At 40.1% G+C, this 25,910-nt stretch overlaps 1 protein-coding gene across 1 annotated transcript in view; it reads right to left on the bottom strand.

The window, feature by feature from the left end:
* Nucleotides 1-25,910, bottom strand: part of PTPRG (protein tyrosine phosphatase receptor type G) — a 421,778-nt gene that overhangs the window by 191,231 nt on the left and 204,637 nt on the right. The window contains exon 3 of the mRNA XM_074913948.1: nucleotides 1,548-1,727. Within this exon, the coding sequence (XP_074770049.1) occupies nucleotides 1,548-1,727 (180 nt within the window). The remainder of the gene's footprint in view (nucleotides 1-1,547; nucleotides 1,728-25,910) is intronic.

Genomic DNA, 25,910 nt, shown 5'->3' with positions numbered 1-25,910 from the left:
TAGCGGCAGTGCTAAAATCACCCAGCAGAGAAGACTGAAGATACAGCTTTCATTGCCAACTGCGTGGAGACTGGAAAATTTGCTGGCACGTTTCAGTTCAACATGGTTTCCTATTATATGTGCAGCAATATGTTCCTATTACACATACAGTACAGCATTAGCATCTTTCTTAGAAGAATAGCACCATCACTTTTTCGTGGTATTTCTAATTATGTTTATTGCTGGTTACTACAAACACCCCTATGCTACCAAAAGGGCAGGGTGCATAACATGAATAGATTAATTAAGCACCAAATTTCCATAGCATTCAACCTTGCCTGAACCTCATGTTGCTACAGAGGGCAACAAAGTCAGGATTTCAAAGCAGACAGGAGCATTTCTTAGCGAAGCTGGAAAAAACCCTCAGAAATGCATCAAAAACCCAAGCTATGCCTGGTGGTGGTTTATGTTAACTGGATTTGCTTTGCGGTGAAAGAAAACAGGATCACAGCCTGCCACTCCATCTCATCTGAGGGGCAATAACTCTCAACTCCTGCTAAGATCCTGAATTGCTGGAACTGGATCTGAAGCGCTTGCTGGTCTCCGGGCTGCGGCTCAGATCCAAAGTCCCCTGGAAGCAATGGGTGTATCTGAGGTCACGCTGTGTGCACAGCTGTGTTGCAAACTCCCGGAGCAGGTACATGCCCTGGGTTTTGCTAGCAGACCTCTGGCTAGGGACACGTTCCATAAAGCACTTATAGGGATGCATGTCGAATGTTAATAAAGATAAAAACATACTTCCAATAAATAAAATTGAATTAATTAGTGGTTTAATCCAATTCCCTAAAAATATTTGACCTTGTCAAATGAAGAGGGTGGCCTTATAATTTCTGCTTTTTACATTTTTAGAATTAAAGAGTAATCAAATGCATGCGGCTTTGCATATAAATCAACCTTGACCCTTCAGTGAACTGTTTTGGTAAAAATAAGCAGTACTCTGACTGTTCTTTTCTCTAAAACCCAGAACAGACAGAGCAGAAGAGAATTCAGTTCAGTGAAGAACACAGTGCTATAATCATATCAGAAACACATTAATAAGCCCCCACTACTCTGAACAGTTATTGCTCTTTCTTCTCTAAAACCTTCCAATTTCTAAGACTTCCCCTTTCCTTCCCCCTGAGCCTTGCATCTCAGCATTCTTTTGGATTAGATGTTAGAGCCTCCCAAAGCTGATAATTCAAGGTTACACCTTGAAACTCTTATACAGCCTTTTATTCTGAGGAACAACTGACTACCAGGAGAATTATTTTATATCGAGAACCTGAAAAAAAAAAAAAAACCTTAAAAAAACCTCCCTTAAAATCAATCTGCAGAACTAGTTTTGCACAGAATGCAGAGGCAGAGATAGGTGTCTGCTGCTGGAAAATCATATTTAAGACAAAAAAAAAAAAAAAAAAAAAGCAGCAAACTCCAAACAACAGAACAATGAAAAAGGAGGAGGGTGGAACATGGCTTGAATTTTTAATTGACTGCAGGCAGACGATGGAGACAAACAAAAAAGAACATACCCGTTTTTCCTGTGTTTTTCATCCAAGTCTTGTTTGAAGATTCACTGTCAAAACCATCAAGTTGCAATTCTTGATACTCATCTCCAACATGGGCCTGATGATCTATGATGTCTATGGGAGACTGGTGAGACCCTCCGCACTTCTCGCTGGAAGTAACCCAGTGCTCGGGACCATAGGTACCTGTTAAAAAAAACCAGTGGCAATTAACATTCCAGGGGCTCAATAATTCTAGGTATTTCTTAAAGAAGAGGATGAAGCACTTAAGCTCCCCAGATGACTCCATCGCAGTTACATTTCTCGCATTTGAAAGAGGTTAAGACTTGTAAACTTATGGGGAGATTGAAATCCATTAGCTCTGAGCAGTACTCCAACTTTGCCTCTAGCAGTAATGAACAATGGCCTTTTTTTAAAAAAATTACTATTCTATAAAACTATCTGCAATTCCCAAGTTCCCCTCGTGGGTATGTTATCAATTAGTATGGTGTTTCAGCAACTTTCCTAAAGCTTCAGCCTTAATATATTACTATATAGTTTACCTTTTCACAGGAGACAAATAACGTAACATCTACCCATTAACTTGTGTTTATGCAATACTCTGCTTAGATAATATGATCTTTATTAATGATCTCATTTTTTTCGGAGGTTTTGAAGGCAGAAAAGATAAAAAGAAAGAATTAAGCTAAATGTATATTAGTAAATTTGGGGAAAAAAAAAAAAAATTACTCTGGATAGGAGGACAATGACCTATCAGGAAAATACCCAAACTTTCTCTTGCTGCTCTTACATGAGTTTTCTGTTTTTCCTTGTTAGCACAGTCTGTTCTCATCTGATATAAACTACTCTCTCAAAACAAGTCAGTTCAAATATTAGCAGTAAATGAGAAGCTCCAAGGACTGACAGGCTGTGTCTTGAATATGTGGCTGTACCTGGGCACATCAGAGCCATCCATATTACATGACAGCTAGCCAAAAGCAAACACAGAGCTAAATCCTCTCACCTCTCCTCCCCTCCACACCCCTCTACTCTCTTTTTTTTATTTAAAAACATTTCAGGGAGTAGTTTTAAATTCTGAAAAGCAATACAAGCTTCTGTATTTTTTGAGCCCATTACAAGCCACTCTTCAAGGTCAGTAAGAGAAGAGCATGCTACAGCTGAGAAATGACACGAACAGCCGCTGTCCCCAGCACGTCAGGGTCATCATAGGTTCAGCATAAACTACTAAAAAAATACTTCAAAGCGTTAAGATACTCATTGTCATCCCAGCTGTCCACCCACCTCACAAGGCACAGGAGGGGTGGTGCATCCTGCCCCTGTTCTGGAGCTTTCACCAGCTCCAGATTACTTTTTGGGTGTATAAATGGATCCTCAACCCCCAAACTGTTTAACTAAATTTCATGACAGGATTGTACTGGCGCTGCTGGGAGAAGAGAAGCAGCAGTCTTACGGTGCGGCAGTGGAGCTGCAAGAGGTAGTATGGCAAACCACCAGTCAATCTGCCAGAGGTTCTCTGCCACAGCGCTAACTCACCCTGCCCCTTCTGCGAGGTTCTCTAGCACAAAGAGTCAATAAAAATAATACATAAAAATAAAACGTTTCAGGCAAAGACCTTGTCCTCCCCACCTCATACCAGCTCTAGATGCGTTGTAACACCGGGGACCCTCAGCAACACATGCAGGAAGATCTCCAGTGAATTTCAAATTTTTCTTTATGACCTCCCTCTCCAATTCTTAAATTGTATTAATGGAGACTAAGAGATTATCTTCCTATGAGTGTAAACAGTGGTTTAAGCTCCTGAAATAACAGCACAGAGTTCTTGTAAAGCACTTTTCGCTCACAGTTCTTGAAGTGCTTTACAGCAGGGATCAGCAACATTATTCTCATGTAAAGACAGGGAAATTGATAGCCTGAGAAGGGAAGCAATTTGCCCAAGCTCATCTACCAAAACCAAGTTACAGCCCAGAGCTGAACTCTGCTCTCCTGAGACCCCTGATGTCATACCTGTATCGTACCTCCGAACTACACAGTCAGCAGGTCTGTTTGACAGGCAGACAGCAGTAAATGATGCACCACTATGCATTTATTACCCTTGCATCTGAGAAGCGTATGTAAATTCAATTAGTGCCGTCCAAACCCAGCAGTTGTGAAGGCCAGTTTCTTCGGCCCCCGGGTTTTAATCTGTCTAGTTGCAAAATGCATTCTTCCTATCTTCCCCTGGGCTAATGTAGGACACTTAATCAATAGCAAGATTCTGTGCTATACTCATCACACACAAATGCTGCATGGTAACCAAAACAAGAAGAAAGCGTTTTACTTTCAATTACAATTAGGCAAAACTGCAACGTCCTTTAAAAATCGTTTACATCATCTGCCCAGGTTAAAAATCAGTTTCGTTTATCTCATGGTTCAACTTGTATTGTCAGCAAAAGCCACTTCCAGTTAATTTCCCAATGTACCACAACCAAGGAGAACAGAATTATTAAAAACTCTACCTGGGGAAAACCAAACGTCTTCTGCTCAACCACAGATATTTTTCCTGAATCAGGATGCTCTTACTAATTGGTTTCCAGTGAATTAACTGGCAATTCAAATTTACTTTTCATATAAACTTGCATTTACTCCATGAAATTTGGGAATTTGCTTTAAAATGTTTAGTACTACACATAATCATCAAACCTGCCAGCTCTTGTTTTTTGGCTTTGTTATAAACATGGGGTGAGGTTTTCAGAAGCACTCTGCTCACAGAGGCTATCGCAGTGGTTTCAGCTGTGCATTCAAAAGGAGCCATGCACTCAAATTTTTCTTTTTTAAATATTTTGGTGTCAATGGGGACTTTTTCTTTTTTTTTTTTAGCGTAGGCAGATTTATTTTAAGATGGACCGTAGGGTTCCTTCCATGCATCTTGTCACACTGACCTTTTTTTTTTTTTTTTTTTAAGAAAGTATAGCCAGCTCTCAACCAATCTGCAGTGAAAACTGTCTTGTCAAAATGAATAAAATAAGCTATAAGGGTAAACAAACAAACAAACCACTATGTTGAACTAAAACCTCAAGTGACTTCAGTACCTGGACTGACTCTCATTGAAACGTAACTTTACACAGACCTTTAAAGGTTTGTATAGCTTTGTATCATCTTAGGAAACATTAAGTCAGTCTGGGGTTTTTAAAATTAATTTAACTAGTTTGGATTAATTTAAGAGTAGTACATCTCCTTCTATAAATACAGTAGCTTCATTTGCTTCCAAACCCATAAGTTACAAAAAAACTCTAGCAGTATCTGCTCTCTTCATATCATAGTATTAGTTTACATGCATAAAATGTTTCCGTACTGGTGTTGAATTATTAAAGAAAAATCTAATGCAGTGAAACTCAGCAATTCAAAACCCCAACTTAGTGCTGGTGCTGTGACTCCAAGTCTTGACATCCTAAATTACAGTCATAAGGCTAAGCTCTGATTTAGAGGTTCAAGACCTGCTAGTTAAAATCAGCACATGGTTTTATAAACGACTAGGTTTTTCATTAATTTCTTTCAGAACTTTTTGATATGCAAATTATTACATGCAATATGACCTACACCATTATGGCAGCCATTCTAGACAGAAATAGAGGCCATGACCCCAGCATCTCCATTCCCAGCAGCACAGGACTGGGGCCATCCCAGATTTAACAATTAGCATGAAAAGGAGAAGGCGGGCTATGGGGGTGAGAAGAAAAATATTATTTTTGAGCTTGAAACTGAAGTAAATAAATTATATCCCCTACCCAGAGAAAATAAGCTCAACAACCTATGAAATGTAATCAAGAATAGTGCAGGGGATTCATTTATTCACTGGTAGCCATCAGAAGGTTTAAGGCCTAACTGCCTGCTTTTTTTCCATGGACATTCAAGTGCAGTTTTAATTGAAACTGATCTTCCACTACAGATTTCAAATTAATTCTTCTTCCAAGTGTCTCATGCTCCAGACATCCTTGCCTTGCAAAAAACCCTATATCATTAGAGGAGGAAATAGAACACTTTTTCTAAGCTTGCAGGTATTGATTACCTATTCCTTCCATCAAAGCACAATTGCCATTCTGCACTGTATAAATCTCTTCAGCGTTAGACACTTTATAAAGTACTGAGAATTATATCATTAATCATTTGCAGTTACACCTGTCTTGCTTTATTGAATTCTTTGTTTTTTAGAACTTTAAATAAATGCTTTTAAATAAAAACATGACACTAAATAAAGACTCTGTTTCACTTAAACCTAGTAAAAAAAAATCCCTTCATTCTGTGTGTGACATTTACCCATCTGAAAGAGTAACTTACGGCTATTTGTATTTCATTTTTTCAACAGTAAGCATCGCGGCTTTAATGAAATACAATTTGGAATGAATTCGAATTGGACTTTTAAGGGCTGACAAATAACGCAAACAACGTAAGAGCCCTCGCCTGTGTTAATAAATACACTTTTTCCACTAAGATGGTGGGAACAACCTGCAAGCAAAGGTAAACATCAGACAGCCCCACCCTGGAGCTGGAGTATTTGATGCAAGAGCAGCACAGAAACAGAACGGACTGATAACATTTGGCATCTTCAGATACTGAAGTCAGTGTCCTACCTCCAGGAAATCATGTGCTTGGGTCCAACGACCAAGTGCACACACTAGGGAAGGAAGGCTATATTCACCCCCCAGGTCAACCAAACGCTTGACAGCAAGATGAGACGGAGACTGGAGAATGTCTGAGTGATGAGATGGGGCTGGGGGCTAAGGAAAGCAGTGAGGAAAGGGAAGTTGGCCACAGTGATCCCCTGAGCATTCCAGAGATGCCCACCTCATCCCAGCTGCCGCAGAGTATTTTTGTCCCACCACGCAGAGGTACACAGACACTCGCTCTGTCCCTCAGCTTGGGCTGGAACAAAGGATAGAGCCCCTCACCACCGCAGCCCCACCAAAATCCTGCCCCGCATCCACCTGCATCTCAGGGAGCTGCAGAGCCCATCGATCTCCCAGGGCTGGTGACCCCGCAAGTTCATTTTGGATTGCAGCCAGGTCTCTGGGGACCTGACCTCATCTCTGCTGAAATCAAAGGCAAAAGGGCCGCTAGCTTCCAGGGAGTGAAAGCAGAGCTGAGGTCAGGAACCTCAGCAACACCGTGGCTTCTTAAACACGACGTTTCAAACAACACATAACACCAGAGATGTTATCACTCATCCTCATCTGAAATTACTTGATGCTGCCTAGATGGATTCTACATTCTTTTCTCATGCAAAATATTCCTGTCAATGACTGCAGTATCTTTCATAGTTTTTTTAATACACAGGCTGCTCTTTAAATAGAATCCAAGATTACTTTTTTCTTCTTTTTACTGTACAATCAAAACAATGAGCAGTCTTCATTAATGAAGAACCATTAAAATAATGTATTCTGCCAAAATCTAATTACAGCTTATATAAAAACTTCCACTTAAAAAAAATTTCAAATATATTTATTTTTCTTCCACAATCTTCTGTTTAAAACTTCTCATTAAAAACACTGGCACCTCCTTGATTATAAATCATTTTCCAAATAATGCATCAGCTAATCTGATACAGTCTGGTGTGTAACACACATGCCTTTGCACAACATCCAGATATAGTCTAACAGACATCAGCAATTTTTGAGTAATGTGATCTTGATCATTCACAAGTTAGGAAAGAGGTAGAAATACCAACAGTTGGATTTTTTAAATTTCACTCGTTTTTAACATTTTCACAAAAATCTGACTTTAAATCCCAGGCCTGTCATGCAAAGAACTAGTTTAGGGGGGTTAATTTTGGAGGATCTTTATTATTTGTTCTTATTGTTGTTTTGTTTTGGTTGTTTTTTTTTTTTTTTACAAAATGCTCTTAGACAAATTTTTGTCTATATCTGATGCCTCTTAATATTCGAGTGAAAATGGTAGTAATGATTGCGAAGCAACCAAAACCCCTCATTTCTGCAATTAAAGCAAATTAGCTTGGTCACTTCACAGGGACATCCTATCCCATCATCTTAATATGGAAGATCATTTGCCCATGATTATATCCAAGGCAGATATTTACAGAGCCGTAAGAAAAAGGACACTGCAGAAGGGCTTATATCCCTCACCCTTTTCTAGCCCTACTTTGTCCACATTTGCCCCACACGCAGATGGCTCTTGTTGCTCACTTGCACAGTCGGGTTTTTAACACCAGAAGAAGCTACACTCATATGAAGACATGACCTATACTAGAGGCAGCATGCTCATACTTCATGTAAAGTAGCAAAAGCTCGTGTCATGCTGGGTTGGAAGTATGTGGGATCAGCTCATCCATAATAGGGCAAAAGACCTGATAAGCAGTGGCTTGGTATCTTCTTGGTTGACAGTGATATTTGGTCAAGTATGTTAGTGATGCCAGCCTCTAGCATCTACCACACGTTGCCTTCCTGCTTAAAGCACAAGCAACAAAATCACAAAGGATTCAAATTCTTAAAAGCCAGATCTCACTTAAAAGTCAATGGGGACACCCTCTGACATGGAATTTCCAAAAGTGTCTTGCTGTTTTAGAAACGTGACAGTATTGTGTCCTTCAGCACAAGTGGGTATAATAGGGAAAATTCCAGGCTTCTCTTATGGCGAAATCCAACCAGTTTTTAAGGATGCATGGAATGAAAAAGCATTTCCCTTCATACAAAAACCTTTGAACCTTTGCTTGCACAGCTCTGGCTGGGTAGCTTAATTTAAATGACCACAGCAGGTAAGAACCTCTTTAAGTTTTACGGGCTCTGGATAAATAGGGATGCTTTAGTTTGCATAGACTGGCAGCTATGACCTGCCCAACCATCTCAGCATTTAACTGAGCAAAGTGATGTGAATCTCTGCCTCTGAGTCCCTGTCATACTTGAACTGCTCCATCACGAGCCAAATCTCACGAAACACTGAAGAGAAATGTCACCACCAGTAAACAAAACTGGTTCCTTTTTTCACACCGAGAAGGAGCAAGGAAGTGGTGCCCCTGCTCAGCTACAAAGCAATGAACTTCAATGGCAGGCTGAATTTTCAAACCGGAAAAAATTGTTTAAAACAACCAAATATCAGTGAAATTCACAACGGAACTGAATGCATTTGAAGATCCTTCAAAAATCTCAGTCTGGGGCTTCTCTCTTATCTGGGACAAAATATTGAAACTGTTATTTGATGCCATAAACCAAGACCTCATCATCACTTTTTGCCATTTAAAAGCAACTGTATCAGCAAGTCTATGAAAGCACTGGAGAAGGTGCTTACGCCATGTGAGTTATGACAGAAGACAAGGCACGTACTGCAGATCCAGACTGGTTGAAAAATCAGCCTCCCTTCACCCTCTCCTGTCACCTCCAGTTCCCTCCTAGGAAGAAGAAATGAAGTGAACCTCGTAGGATGAAACCTAAAGACTGCATTTAGATATAAGGCAGAAAAGAATGATTTGAATGACATATCTCTTGCTGAGTGATTTACCATGAGGCTGCAGGAATACAGGTATAAAAATCCCTGAGAGCCTTGATGAAAATCAGTGGCATCTTTCAAGGGGCCTTTCCATTGCAGAGAAAGCAATCAGGTTGTTGAATCATTATATTAGGGGGAAAAGTTGCTGAAATTACACTGTCTTGCTCTGTAACGATGGCATACCAAAATCAAAGAGATGGAGAAGGAGAGCCTGTAGTTAGAGTTCACAGTGCTGTTCTGAACAAAGATTTCAGGATTTCCTACCCTGAGGGAAAAGGGCTTTTCATTTTATTATTCCCTATCATCACTCTGTTTAACATGAGACACTCATGCTTGCAGAAAATTCCAATTTGCTTGAAAAATGAAACCAAATACCAAGAGCAAGATCCTGAAGGGCTTGCTGAGACCCAAACAGGTCTAAGCACCATCCAGTTTGCAAGCTCAGTACAGAACAGAGTGTGCAAGACATGTGAGAGTCATAAACAGCCAAGGACAGTTTTTCGGAGAACTGAAAGAAGCTGAAAGAAATTTTTCCCAAGAACAATCTCTGATAAGAGATATCTTAACCGGCAGTTGTTGGAACAAACACAAATACAGGAAGATGGAACAAAAAGGGTTTGGATTCTGATAACCTTTGAGCCACTGCTAGTAGCAACATCAGAAGCACCAATGACTCCTTTCTGCACCAATGCCACCACACCTACAGAAATGCCCAGCCGTGGGGCTGTAAAAGCAAAGCTGATCTTCAAAACTGATTTTGTCAGCGATGCCGTCTCACTGCTAAAATGTAGCAGATACAAAGCAAGGCTTTAAATCATGCTCCTAAATATAAACTATCCTATAACGCCTGCAGCTTTTAAACCTGAAGACAGAGTGAGGTGCATGTTCTTAAAATTTCATACCCGCAGATGCTACAATTATTGATGGATTCTTTAATTAAACCTTCTTTTATCTTTGGCAAAATTTTTATTGTGTATGTCTTCAAAACCTTTGTATTCCTTAGTATATATGTGAACATCTGTATTACACAGTCACAGAGTCTTTTTTTAAATATATATCCCCATACACACATATAAATACTTTCTGCATCCTAATTTTCTTCCTCAAAAAAGTATGAAGCTGCCATGAATCTTGTATGAAGCTCCCACTGTACCTATCAACCTGCCAGCAGCACAAATGTATGATAAATGTCCAACAGCAGGAAACACCAGGACCTTAAGACAAATGTTGCAGGAAGCTCACGATAAAGTGGAATAAGTGTAATTACTAAGACAAGCTTTTTCCATAAACATTTCAAGTTCTAGCATTTGTGAGCTGAATAATTTACCACCACACAAAAGTGAAGACGGTACTAAGTTTAGCTGTGCTGGCAAAGTAGTTTGGGGGTTCTTAAGGGGTGTCTCACGCAATAAACTCTTGATAGACACAACTAATGAGCTGTTGAGTTTTGTAAGTCTAATATTTCAAAAAGACTTATATTAAGCACAGAGCACAACAATATCAATGAAATTATCATGCAGAACTCACTGAGTGGGAGGATAAATTGTGGTGTAGAAGGTGCCTGCAGGTGGCAAGTGACTGAGACAATATACATCTACATCCTCTGGTTTTTTATAATTTTCTGTATTTTTAATAAATGTCTCTGACATCTCACACCATTCATTTCATAACTGTCTGAGGCCTTTTTAAAACTGCTCACCCCTGAGCTGCGTATAATAAACGAGGTGATAACTTACAATATAGGGAGAAAACAGGAGATTAATTTATATGAAGACATTGTAAATTAACTTTCTTCTATTCCTATACTAGTTGAATAAAGCTCCATGAAGGCTAAGGACAGACATAAAAATAGATTTTTTCCTAAATATAATTTTAAAAAGTATAAATCCTAATGGAAATTACTGAATGAAGACGTATTATGAATCAATGCAGTAGCTCAACGACAGCGCTTTGTGTTTCTGGGAGGAAGACATCCATTTCAGTAACAAGTGCCTGGGACAGGGCACGGGTGCCTTGGACAGGTCACATCTGGGACAACTTTCTCTGCCGAAGGGTCTCTCTCTCTCACTGTCCTTTTTGTCTTTACAGGGTAATAGCTGTATAATGCTGGACCTTGACAGCAGAAATTCTTATCTTGCTGTAGTGCCCAAATAGTGCAAAAGGAAGAGGGGGTTCATTCTTCCGTGTACAGAGCAGCAAACAGTTCCTGCCTTGAAAAACTGACAACTGAACAATGTTAAGACAGAGCTGCAAGCAACCCAACACGAAGCACCTCAAATTTGAAAACATGCAGCCCTCCTGGGCTAACCTTCCCTATTTTGTAACAATCTTGCTTCATGCTCTCATCTCCAGAGCCACCTCCCTGAGCCGTGTAACCCACTAGCACTACAGAAAGGCAATCAACCTTCCCATGGGACAGAAAAGAAACACCAATTTTTTCAAAGAGCAAGGATAAAAGAAGAAATGAGTCTGGTGTTTCATGGAAGTAAACATGAAAAGAAGTAGAAGCACACATAATGCTGAAGTAAACTGTGGTTCCATCTGGGCTGTTCCAAAGAGAAAGCACAGCATGAATAAAGCTCTAAGAAAATACAACCAAGGAAATAAGAGGAAGAAACTGGGAAGGAAACTTTCCCACCCAAGAGTTGTTAGAGGCAGATGGAAGCCTGGGGGGCTTCAAGACGACTTTGTTGAAAGAAGAGGAAGGAAGAGGATCTGAATTTGGCTTGGTGCTGATTACAGCATCCCTTGCCAACACCCAGAGCAGGCAAAAGCCAGGAGGCAGAGCAGACAGCTTGCTGCTCTGTGCCTGTGACCTTACCACTGGATTGTGTGGGTGATGGCCCAGCCCGAACTGAGACCAGGCAGCACCTTGGGAGAAACGGCTGAGCTGAAACTGTGATTAGAGACCCCTCAGGCTGCAGGAGGAGTGAGGCAAGAGGAAAAGCTGCAAGAACAGGCATGGTGGGCTAAGGGACCCTTTTATGGGGGTGTTTTGTCTTTAAACCAGAGATCTTGGCTTGTTTGAGCGCTTGACTGAGACCCTGCTGAAGCATCAACGCTCCCGTGCTGCTGAACCTGCCCAGCAGCTCAGAGATGAACGCTGAATGACAGTGACAGTAATAAGCCGTGACATTTAAGTCATGAAATCTCAAATTCCCATCTTGCTTCTCTGTATCCTTCCTACCACCAGGAGCTACACGCTCCATTTCATTCCCTTCCTTTGTAAAGGAAGAAGCTCACCTGTCTCATCAGAGCGTCTGCAAGGATTGCTCAAAACTTGGGGAGAGCTGCAGAGGTAAAAAGCACAGTAACTGTACAAGACTTAAGTGTCCCGCTACAGACCTTGGTGCCAGGCTGCCTGCAAATGTATTTAGAAAAAACACAGTTCTAATTATTTCTCAAAGCACTACAGACTTGAATCCTACTACTTCTAACATGTACCCTTAATAGCCTTGATCTCACCAAAGAAACTGCTAACGTAAATGATGCCTCACTGTAACTTAATTACCTCCAATTTAGGTGGGTACAGGAACAGAAAGTACCTTTTCCTGATTCCCATCTGTTCCTCGTAACTAACCAAAGGAGCCTTCCCCAGAGCTCTGTCTCTGAAAGCCAGTATGAAAAAAAAAAAAAAAAAGGAGGAGGAAAGAAAGGAAAAAATTGTATATTTTTATTGAATTTTTGCAGGATGCAGGTTAATAAAACACCCACAGAGAGCACAGAGCAATATAGAAATGGAATAAAGGGAGGGAGGGCTGATATCAATAAAGCCTATCCAGAGGCACTGGTGGAGTGAAAGCACTCATGATTTCAAAAGAAACCTGCTACAAAAATGATATTCACTTGTTGCTTTGGCTCAGGTTTAAAATTTACAAAAACCAAAGTGTCCTAAGCAGAGGGTGGCTTCAAAAATAAAATCAGGAAGGTAAAATTATCTGTTGCTGAAACACATCACCGTCACCTTTCCAATAACCTTTTTTTGATCCTAACCTGATCAGGAGACAGCTACCATACTAGGACTTTACTATTTAATTATATCACAGGCAACACTGCAGTCGCCGAAATCGCTCATTAAACCTTGACAAACCCTGGCTTTACTAAGATATTTCATTTTTAGGTGAAAATCAACTCTTGCCCAACTAAGTTCTTAATGGCATCCCTGTTACAACAGCCTTCTCAATCCAGCTGTCCCTTTCACTAATATGCACCACTAAAATAGCTCCCAGGAGAGCTTCTGGGAGATTGCCAGCTTTTACTTAACAACACATCATGAACCCTGCCCTCAGCTTCCATTAACATTCAGTCTATGTTTCTACCATTAATTTAAGAGCATCAGGAGTAGGAATAAATAGGAAGACCATAAGCAGCCACAGCGTCCAGCCTGAGGTACTCTAGCAGACAGCATGTTGCTTCTGTAGCTGACAGAGAACACTTACAACTCTTTTAATCATTTTTGTTCCATGTCTGCCATTTCCAGTATGTTATGCTAAATGGTTTAAACCAGGGGTTCTCAACCTTCCCTTCACCATGGACCCCCTTTAAATACTTTTTGTGGCCACGGACCACCAAGATATAATTCATTTATAGCAATACACTGCATCTAATATCTATTTCAATTTTCTCATGAAAGGTCTTCAAATTTGTAGAGAAGGGGAAAGAAGTTCATCTGTTAATGCACACACTCCTATTACAATACCTTTATTGCAGTGATTCCCGCTTGCCACGGGCCAGACCAAATGTTTCTGGGCTGGATGTTCCCCACCCCTGCTTTAACCCTTTGCAGACCCCCTGTGATGACATCACGGCCTCCCAGAGGTCCATGGACCACAGGTTGAGAACCATTGGCTTAAACTATTCAAAATCAGCTTTAGTTTTCCAAATAGGAAAGTCCAGAGTTTAAAAAAAACCAAACCAACACAAAGCCGTAACAAAAAAAAAAAAACAACCAAAAACCAACCACGAACAAACCAAAGTCATAAACAGGACCTAATGTTCCTAAGGTGGATCTTATTCCATCGCATCCCTCCTGCCTGGATGAGTTCTAGGTAGAAGTGTGTTAGTGCTGGAGGAGAGCACTGGCAGCAGCCCCGCTCCTGTCCCGCTGTCCCCTGGCCAGGGCAAGCAGAGGCTCTTTCCTCTTGCCAGCGTTGCCCTGCAGTGGGTAACCTGCACGCAAACGGCTGAGCAGCTGCTGCGGGGAAAAACCAGCTGCTGCGGGGAGCTGGCAGCAAAGCGACTGCTGTGATGGATGGAGTCGGGGCGAGTGGTGCAGGAGATTCACTCCCACAGTACCAGCAGTACACATTCGAACACTGAGTTAAATGAATTTTTTTTTTTTTTTTTAAAGCTGGGATAAATGTTAGTTCCTCCAGCACTGCACAAACATTTCGTTTAGGGACGGTCACCCCATAGTGCAGCTTGCAGGCTTTGGGCCACAGCTCGTCACTGGGATGAATTTTCCTCAGGGCAAGGTAAGAGCATCACCTGTCCCTTCACCCCCCTGCCTGCAGCTCACACAGCTGCCCACTCCCTCCCGTGGGAGCATCTTCTCCTCCTGCCACTGAGGATGCTCAGGAGCGAGGCAGGTGCTCTCGCACAGCACTCCCCACCCCTCTCGGCCCGACGGGAGGAAGGCAGCAGCCGGCTCTGAACGTGCTTCCCTGTGCTGCGTAGTCACAGCGGCATTTGGGCAGCCCACGGTGACATATACCATAAAATGGAATCTGGAGTGTATCATTTAACTGTGAAATCTGTAAGATGCTGGATTTATATGGTGTCTGCAGAGCACATTAGAAGATCATCATCATCACGTCTTTTCAAGACAGCCATAATTATTCAGGCTGCTATTCTATCTCACCCGTGCTTTTGAAAAACTATTTAATATTAGCAAACCCTCACTAAAACCAATGTTTTGGTTGAGGGACTAATCTTCGTATCAGTACACAGCCATACCTGGTCTTATCTACATTACCAATTCCCTGCTGATTGAGCGGATTCATTAACAACACAATCTCTGGCGACTGAAATGAAGTCTCATTCTTTGTATCACTGGTGCCTTGCTGTTTGCTTTTCCTTCACAGTATGCACACAAGTAATTAACTTACTATGCTCCGCTAGCTCCTGACACATTACTTGGCATAGAAAAATTCACCAGCAGGTAGTTAAGCATGCAAAATATTTTCAGTCAAATGAACTTCATAACAAAGCACTACTTAGGAGAAATGCGGCTCTTTCTGATACAACACTAACACGCACCATACTGCCCGTACTAACGGGAGCTTCTCGAGTGGTAAGAAGAAATACATCATTCTTATCACTTTTGCTCAACATGTAGGAAGTTTCTTCAGGGGGAAAAATTGGCAAGTGGTAAAGATGTCCACTGAAAGGATGAGCACTGAGATCAACTGGAGTGGTCCTTGTGAAAGTCTGACATAACAAAGACACAAGATCCATATTGTATAGAAGAAAAAAGGGGAAAAACCCAAAGCAGGGAGGAGATTCACTTCAGTGCCTCATTACGGAGATTACTGGTGTCTGGAAGTACAGAAGAACAGTGCATTTCAACTTTTATATCAAATAAAGAAAGGTAATTTGGTATTCTGAGCATAGCGTGCTTTTAGGACTAGTTCAATGACAGTGAAAACTCCCTAAATAAAAACATGGAATTTATTATACACCCCACCTAAAAGACTCCACCCAGGAACATGACTTCAAATACACAAGTCACGGCAGTAATGTCAAGAGGTAAAACTGAAGTAAAGTTACTCCTGTACTTACCGATCTGCTGGCTGAAAGGTTATGGTACAAACAGATGGCGCACTGCTCGGTGCAGGAGCAGTGCAGGGATACTGGGCTGACCCCAGTGCACACTGGCAAGATGAAACCTGAAAGGCCGTCTCTGCCTAAAATGACAGGACTGGCACCGACTTGGATAACACCAGGACCTTCCCTTGGGAATACAGGCACCAGAGCCTTTGTGGAGTGCTCCTTTGATCTAAACACGCTCTAAACTATGACTTTAATTACCTTAATATTTTCTCGGTACCACAGACCAAGACGCACGTGATCTTCATGCCACGCTGGCGTAGTCTGACTAGTGTTGTACAAAACAACAACACTTGCTCTATACTGTCCCAGTCCTTACTTTAAAACAAAAGTAGCTGCAACTCAAAAATGCATGCAAAAATACTTGGAAAAAAAAGCAAAAGCTTAACCAGGATAAAGACGCGCTCACAGTATTACTAATCCCAACTTTGACCTTTTGTGACAAGTTCTTGCTCAGAAGTTCTATGACTCTGTTGACCTAAACCACTGGAAATTCTGACCCCAAAATTTCCTTCATACACAAGGAAAAATCCTTCTGAAGTCCTGGAAAATAAAACTTTTCTTTTGCTCAGTTCTGTCCAGAAGACATTTGTTCCTTTCCCCTTCATGTGCCACAAGGCATGTACCCCTGCCAAACTTCGACTGTTGTTTTGACTCGTTTGGTCACAGAAGTTAGTTCCTCATGTTCCATCGCAGCAATTTTTGCTTGTTACAAAAGAAATAGATCTGCGGAGGACAGAATTCACCGTGATTTGTGTATAGCATTTTCCTCTATTCTTGCACTGCTTTCAACTCGTCTCATTTAAATATAGCTCCTGTCATACCCATCATTTTCAGTTCACCTGTTATGCAGAACCACACACTCCACCTCCAACAGAGCAGTCTTTGCCTTGGCTGCAGAGTTTATACAGATTCTCTACTCCAGGCCTGTAATCCTTATTCATTTACAAACTAGATGTTCCTTAAACATTATTGCCATTTGCTTGACAGGCATATTAATACATGGAATAGAAACCAGTTTTTCTTATTTCTAATTTTCACCAAAAATGAACTACCTCACTTAATAACCACCAGCATCTTTGATCGTTACTCAGGTTTGTAAACAGCTCAATACATCAAGAAAAACCTTGTTATATCTCCAAAAGGCTGTTGAAACTTGCTGTGTTCCAGGGGAAGGAATCTCAGGTTTTGTTTGGTTTTCCACACTTACAGTATCAGTACAAAGTAACAGATTTTCGTGCCAGAAGAAACAGTTGGATAACACATACTGACATGACGAGCATGAGTCATTACACTTCATGAAGTTACCTCTCTACAAAGCCTTAAAAACAGTTTTCACCTCATTCAGACAGGTATTTGGTGTTGAAGAAATCAAGACTTGAGAAGTCACTGTGTGGGGTTTTTTGTTTGTGTTTCGTTTTTTTTTTTTTTTTAAAAAATTGTTTCTGTGTGTAAGTGCTCTTCAAGTTTCAATCTGCAGCTCACTTGTAATGTCAGCTCATCAGGTTTCCAGACCAGTCTTTATTTTCCTTCTAGTGGTAGAGTGCCAGAGGTCTTCAGAAGACAGTGTTTTCCCTTTACGGAGATGCACACTTCTCAAGAGACTTACCCACACATTTGCAAAGAGTCTTGATGAGTAAATCCAGCTGAGGCTGGACAGCTTACTCCCGGGGGAAGGTCATACACTGATACAGAACTATCATCCAGTGAGGAAGTCAGCCAGGCTGGAAATTCAGTGAAAACACTGACCAGACCTAAGCAGAGCCTGCCACTACCTTAGTCAGAGAATCTTCCTTGGATCAAAGATGAGTAAAGGAATCCTGTCCCTCCTAAATCACAGATACTCTCCAAAAGCCTAGATTTTCCCTTTAGGCTCTGACGGAACTTGCCAATGGACTTAGAGCTGCCAAAAGGCAATGGAGGAGGGAAACAGATAAACAGATCCAGACTAAATACCACTTACAAATATTCACAGAAGTACTTTTTTTCCTTTAGGTCAACCTTTAATAGTTTCACCTACAAAAAATCCAGATGTCAGTTAAGCTGTGGGGGTGAGATCACTTCCTACTAAGCTAAGCAATGCCACCCCATTGCACTTGTCTGTATTCTTGTGTTATCTACACTGAAGCCAAGAACTTTTTGAGGAACGGACTGACATACTGTTTTTGTTTTGTTCAGAGTAAAATACAAAATAGATTTCAAACAATGACTGGAATTTCTTGCCAGTACAAATCTATAAGGATGAGTTAAGAGTATTCTGAGTATTCTAAGGTAATCGCAGAAGCACTGTTTGGGAACATGGACCAAAATAAGTAATTAAACACAACCTTCCTGATTATAGAGCATGTCTTAGATAATTTAATGCTTTTATTAAAGCTGTAGTTGGTTGACTTGAGAGACTGCAGTCTTGGTCTCATGAGAATGAATTATGTCCAGCTTTTTAAACTATAAAAGTTTTCAGGCTCTATGGCTTCAGAGAAAAATTTGAAAACACAAAAGAAGAAAGGTCTAGGAGCCAGAAGGCAAACATGATCCTTAAAATTACTATCTTTTTTCAATCTTCCCTGATTTGTTTTGGTTGGTCTCATTACTTTTGAGCAACTGGTCCTGGCAGTACTCCAGTGTACCTGAGTTTATTGACAAATACCAAACAGAATCTAATGCCAGGGGAAATAACAGAAACCAAAACCATCAATACCAAGAGCTGGGCTAATGCACATGATCCACAAGGTGCCCAAAGCCACTCTTCAGTATCTGGCTCAGAGCCACTGCCACTGTCTTCATAAACAAAAGGGTGAAAAAACACAGACTGATATACACTTCAGGATGTGATACACACTTCAGGATGACACCTATATACTTCACACCACCTAGCAAGAAAAGAGGTGTTGTTTTTTTTTTTCTGGTAAAATCAGATTTATTTGCATCTTTTCCAGGCCTTTTTTTTAAAAAACAAATATTCTAGAAGCACATATTACGCTCCTGTTCCTTCCTTGGTTGTGATGTGCCCTGTACAAGTGCCTACTCTCAGAAACACAACCCAGTGCATACTTTTGGGTGAAGATTATTTTCTGAGGGACAGAAGCTCCTGCAAATAGTAAGATTTTGTGAGAGTGGTTGCACCAATTTTTTTAATGTCTCTTTTTAACTATCAGTGACTGATGCTAGCTGACTTTTACCCAGATAATACACCTTCTGATCTCACTGGTCTTGTCAGGTTTTCACAGCAGCAAAAAAGGAAGCAGGGCTTATTCTGAAGCAAATTCTGGATGTAACCACTTACAACTCCACTAACACAGAGAAGCTAGTAAATCAGTAATAGAAGTTTATTAATTTAGTAGTTACTGAGACACGTACTATTGATCTTCTTTACTCAAACTCAGCCTCTAGAGTTTACCTCACAGCTTCAGTTTATGCCTCGATTAAGTGGTTCAGAAAGCCTTGCATTTTATAGTATATGCATATCATGTAGCATAATGCTCCTAGTATGATGACTTGCAAACTAAGCAGTGGATTTATCACCCTAGGAGAGACTCCAGTTTTACTCACCCAGGGCAACCAGCACAAACACTCAAGACCAAAGCTCACAGTCTAGAGCTTTGCTGCGAGACACACGGCGCTAACTCAGCTGACAACGGTCTCATACCCAGCTTTAGTTCACTCGCATTTGCGACACAATATCAGTTCGCTAGCGATTAGTTTCCGTTTTCAGCCTTCACATGTTTTGGTGAACATTTCTTTTTATAGGTTCTGATTCAGCAAAGTAGTTAGGCACATGCCTTTCTTTAAATAGCTGAATAAGCCAATGTCTTTTCAGCAAATGTTTAACTTTAATTGTGTGAATAGTTCCAGCTCAAGGGCTCCTCATATCTCGGACACTGAGTGCTCACTTAATGTGCTGTATTCATTGAGCAGATATAATATTATTCATGGGCTTCACACTATGCATTTATTTAAGTGCTTTGCTAAACAAGGTCCTAAAGCAAATATGCCACAGTCAGAGTTTATTTAATAACATTTCTACAAATTCAGTCCTAAACTGTCAAGCATTTTTGACTACAATTGTGGCAACGTGGTTCAATTGGATTATTTTTTTCTCCACCCATTTATGAGATGTGTTCTCTCCTTAAACTAAAAAAAAAATTTTTAAAAAGCAAATTTGAAAAATAATTATCCTCTGTTAAAACTACCTCTGCAGAGGGGCTTTTCCCCACAGCCCACAAGTCATGCAGAGCCACGCTCTTGCATAGGGGCTGCAGCCAGTGCTACATCAGGAAGAGGAAGGAGCCTCTTCGGAGAGCTGACCTCTTGATTTACAGTATCCCCAGTCCCACCATGCATTTCAGTCTCCAAAATGATATTCAATTACAAAAATATGACCAGTGTGTTCTGGGGTCTTTCCATATGCCTTTTTTTTTTTTTTTTTCTTTCCCCAGTCAGAAAGAAATACTTAGGACAGACTTTCAAGTTCCTCTCCCATAACCATGGAAGCTGATGAATTTTCCTCTCATTATAAGACTCCAGCAGCCATGGCTTTAAGAAAAACACCAAATACTGTGAGACTAACAATAAAACCCCCAGACCTGGCAGTGCTGCCTTACCCCTTTGGGTCATTTCCATTCCAAGAGGCTCCCCACTGAACCACACAATGCAGGGCCCTTTACTAGTTTGTTAGCTACTGCTTCAGATGTTTCAAAACAGGGTGATTTAAATCATTAGAAGGCAGCACGCCAAAAAAAAAAAAAAAAAAAAAAAAAGGCTGCCAAAAGCATAACTTTCTAAAAAGCCAGCTTTCTAAGTTTGTTAGATAAAAAGGCAAAGAATGAAATTCACACTTAACAGGCATCTGCTCTCAGAGCAAAACGTCTCATTTGCCTTTTAAGTCCCTTTGTTTCAGATGAAAGTCCCTGCCCAGGCCCTGCAGGTAAAGCAAGTTTACATTCTAAGCTGGCTGGAGAAGCCAAATTAAAAATGGGTAAAAAATGTAAACAGAACCAGATGCACCTGAGGAAAGAAAGAAACTAAAATTGCCTTAAAAGATAAAAGGATTAAGCTCTTCTGACCAGTAGCTGTAAAATGTGTAATGAATTTAGACATTTCTTTTCCGAAGGAAGAAAGCTATTTAATGAGATAAGTGTTATTAAGATAGAGCAGAATAACTATAATGTAGAAAACTGCTCATTAGTTGGGGCTTAATTGCTCTTATAGCTGGTGAAGAAGCAGTAATTACTATACCAAAAAAGATCTATATTTAGAGATTATTTGTTTTTATGCATGGCACAAGAATACTACTTTGATATTAAACCAAAATTTAGCCAGAACATCCCAGTGTCAATCCACCGGAACTCAACACTGACAACTCTCTGTGAAAGGAAAAAAAGAATATCGATTATAGCAAGGAATGTAATTGTAGTTTATCCTGAAACAGGGCTTCAATACTTTTATAGTTATTTATTCACTGTGGTCTCACTGTTTGCCTGTTTTGTTTATAAATATTTACCATGCACTATCTTCATAAAATAATTATTATTCAATGTGCACAGTAAAGAGAAGACATTAGAGATCTGGCTGTGTGTTTTTTCCATTCTAATCTGTATGACAATATTTTAATTCAGTTTTAACACGCGAGTCCTTATAGCTGAACGTCCTGAGCTTTCTTTGCCAGGTTTCGTGTGCAAACATTTACAGAAAAATGGTATCTGTGCTCATGTGGCTGCCCATCTGACACAGCTCTGAGGATGGATCATGCAGGGATCCCTGATGCAGTTCACCAGCTCCTGTAGCAGAGCTGACGTGCTATGACATTTCGGTGACATTATAGAGGATACCAGTGACTGCAACATTTTCAGCCCCTACCAGCAGTCAGTAATTCTTTACAGGGGTATTTAAAGAGTCACTTAAAAGGTAGGTTCTTAATTGATACACAAAGCAAATTTGCATGCAAGTGCTGAACCAGGAAAGGCTTCACCCTAAAATGCTCCCATGAGCAGCTCCAATAAAGTTCAGGATGATGGAGTCCATCGTTCCTATGCTAACGGAGCTTTTATGCCAGATTCATATGGCACAACATGTCTTCACGTGATGAATAACCTCGTGCTTTGGAGTAGGCAATGGCCTGCGCTTAACAAGGAAGGCCTGGGTCCACCTTCTCTTGCAGACTTGCAAGGATTTGGGGAAGCGCTACAGGCTGAATCTCTTTCAGGCCTGCAGCACTCTTCATCAGAAGCTGCACGTTTCCTTCACAGACGTTACAATGACATAAAGCTCCAGAAGTATGCCCCTATCCACTCCCGTCCCAAACAGCATCCAAGTTCACTAATGCTAAAAAAACAGAAAAGGAAAATTTCTTTGAATTTATCATCAGTATCTGGCTGGGATCAGCAGCACCAAGATGAAGTACAACCAATTTGGTGATATATGTATCACCTCATTGTCTCATAAATCACGGTTATAAAACAAATACTGGCAGGACAGCCAAGGTTAGAAACAATAAAAGACTTTTAGGCCAGTTTTTATTTAATTTGATTGTATTTCAAGATAATGATACCCCTTTAACTACAGGAAACATGCTCCATCTGTTCTCCAGAGCCTCTATAGGTTTGCAATTTCCTTCCATGTGCAATTCCAGATGTTAACTGGGACCCTGAAAGGCCCCTACAACCCAGGTTCCTTGTTCTCGCTCCCTCAACAGCACAGGGGAAGCCTACAACAGTGATGAAGACTACATAAAGCCCCAAGGACCACACCAAAGATTTAAATGAGATTTTAGCAGCACAGAGAGTCTTTTGCAAATCCTCGTTCGATGCAAGCAGATGAGATTAGCAGCATTTTGGTGTTCTGAACCCAAGGGACCAGGGCAGGGTCTTCTAAATGCTGGAACACCAAGCCCAGATCTACAGGGGTCTGGTTTTCTTCAGCAAGTATAACCAGAATAACCTCACAGGCATGGCCCAAAGCTTTGCCCTACATGGAAACACAGAAATACATTTTTTGGGATGTGAATTTTTTCACTCATGTGAACAGTATCTCTCTGAGCAGCTTTTGGTAACTGACACCACACAGGTACATAGTTTTTCTCTTTTTAAAAAAAAACAACCCTTGCACATATTTTTATCAATTGAAAACAGTGTTTAAGAAAAATTAAATGCTGGAGATTTCCTCTGTGATGATATATGGAAATGCATAAATACTATACACCTTAACATTAAAATATTTTTAATGCAGATTTTGCAATCTCTCCAATAAAAAACCCTCAAAGCTCTGATGTGCAGAACTATGAATTTTAATTCCTGGAAGATCATTCCGTGATAATTACTAATCCCTGTCTATTGCTCAAGTAAATTTAAGGGAAGAATATTACAAAGGAATAGGTAACTGAGGGGTAATTTGCTATTCTGTTTTTACAAAGAAGGAAGCTTTTCTAGCTATATTCAGCATCCAAACTTGCATATAAATAAATTCCAGTCCTAACAGATTCTTTATACTGCTTTCAACTTCATATTGCCTGCATAAATCACACTTATTCCTCTATATTTACTGAGATTTTTTTTAACAGAATCACCATTAATAGCATATCAGATCAAATATTATTCCATATTTAAATAAAATCTGTTCATCATTATGGTCATTAGCTAATGGTTTTGTCTTCCTTTGGGACCACAGTAAACATTTACTTCTCATAAAACAAAGAAAAGCATCACTTCCTTGCTACAATAACAAACAGTCGGGGTCACAAAACTCATGAGAACCAGGTTTAGAAAAAAACCCCACAACACTTTTGAAGACTAATGAGGTACTGAAGGATGTAAATATACACAGGAGCTCTTACATGGGCTCTGTGCCTAATCCTGCAGCTACTAATTTTCCTACTGCTGCAAATGCTCTTAAGGCCCATGGTTTTCAACCTTTTTGATTTGTATACCACAAAACATCTCCCAAGTGAGTGCAGATCCCAGTAATTGTTGATTGCAAACCATTGATAATCAGTTTTCTTTTCTTGGATACCATTCACGGACCCCTTGTAAAAAACCCGCGGATCCTTGAGGTTCCACCAACCCAAACCTGGGACAGATTACGGCATGAATATGTCTCTGTGTGTCCAGTGTCATAGAACATCCATAAAACAGACACCAGCACACACAGCTGTCCTTATCATGACCAACATTTTTAAACAGCTGTGTGAAAACCTTTGTTTTCCCTGTGATATGTTCGCATCGTTTAATCAAACTCTGATAAATGCATTCTTTTCACCTAAATTGATTTTCTTTTCAAAGCTCCCTTTGTCAGCTGATTTGTTAAGTGCTGGAGGACTGCACATCTCGCTGACTGCTGCTCCCCAGTGTATTCATTCCCTTTACAGGTTCCCCTACAGGACTACCATGATTTTACTGATTATTTTTCAGTAGACACTTTGTTAGACTACTTATAAACATACTGACCTAATTGCTTTTAATTATTCCAGTGGAGTCTGCTTTTACAGTGGCTATTTGCTTCCACACAAAAGGAGAAATACTACTGTGAGAAGCATTGAAAAATCCATATCCCAGGCCTCTCTCTGAAGCCTAAATCAATCAGAAGTTTAATGCACATTGTAAATGTTTATGTGCATGTGTAGCTATTGTGCATGTATGCATGCATTATATTGGTCTATTTTGCATCTACACCCATCTGTACATCACATAAGCCAAATGGGGCTAAGAAGACAGCAAACCCATTTAATTCTCAGTTTCAGAGACAAAGTGTTTTCTTAACAGCTCTGTGAAGGATCCAAGCAAATTTGGTGTTTTCACTTCCTTTCCTAGCACATGTTTAGAAAATTGTTTAAATCTTTGATAGCCATCCCGCCTGTTAGTATTCACATATATATTTCTTGTATGCTACCCATATTAACAATGCTTCTTAAAATGGATGAAAAGACATTACACAGAAAGCCAGTTATTCTACATCTACCCTTTTAGAAGACAACCCATTTTCAAACTGCCACAAAATCTGCAAAATACGCCCTGCGAACATCAGGATGGGTTGGACTGTTAATCTAACTGAATAGCTGTACAAGAAACAGTTCACCAGCAAAGATGACGCCCAGGGAAATCCATAAGGGACAAAATTGGGAAGAGATGATGCATGGAAGCCTGTCCCATACATGCTCCAGAGTTAGCAGCTGGAAGAAATCTCAGTATATTTGGAACTATCCATTAACAACTTTTTTTTTTTTTTCTTTGTTGAAGTTTTAAAACTGAAATATTAAAGGAAAAAAAAAAAAAAGGAAAAAGCAAAAGACAAGAAGTAGAAAAGTTAAAATGATAGCAGATGGTAGAGGTACCACATAACTTTCTACTAACTCCTCATTTTGCTCTCTAAGGACTGTGCAATACACACAAGACTGCAAGATCTAGAGAGGAAATACCTATGCTGATAACAGTGCGCTGCCCAGAAGACAGCAATATGCTGAAAGCAAGCCTAAGCTTCCTTCAGATTTTATATTCAAATACCAAAGGAAAACTGGTATTATCCATGAATAGAAATAAGCTCAGTTTTGAGAATCTTTTTCAGCCACAGTTTTGTGAAATAAGCACTTGTGTGTTATTATCATTTGGTTTAATATTTTTCAGCAAGGAAAAAAAAAAGAGGTAGAATGCAGCATTTCAATTAAAATAAACAAATCAAACCAAAAGAACACCCACAAGATGTCTATGAAACGGTCCCTCCTGGTATAGAGTAAGATAAGTTGGAAACATCCTGCTAGCTAAGGTTTTCCAAATATTTTATTTAAAATGTTTTACCAAATAGTTTGCTTGAAACAAAGCAAGTTCTTACCTTGACAATTACCAATATATTTTCATAGCATAATATTGTTCTGGTAAGAATCTTCTATAAAAGTTGCAAATAAACATTTCAGCAAAAGATAGTATTGACAACTTGACTATTACATGAGCTAGTGTGCCACTCCCAGTGGTTGGATTATTGCTGGCACATAACTCGACATCTTGGAAGAAATTTCCTGAAATTCAACCAGTGTAATTTCACATACCTCTTGTTCAGAAGAGGTGCAAGTCCTGTCGAAAGGGT

The sequence above is a fragment of the Athene noctua genome, chromosome 10 (genome assembly GCF_965140245.1).
Source record: "Athene noctua chromosome 10, bAthNoc1.hap1.1, whole genome shotgun sequence".
Lineage (NCBI taxonomy): Eukaryota > Metazoa > Chordata > Aves > Strigiformes > Strigidae > Athene > Athene noctua.
The sequence above is the reverse complement of the archived record's forward strand: the minus strand, read 5'-3'. Positions and strand labels throughout refer to the sequence as shown.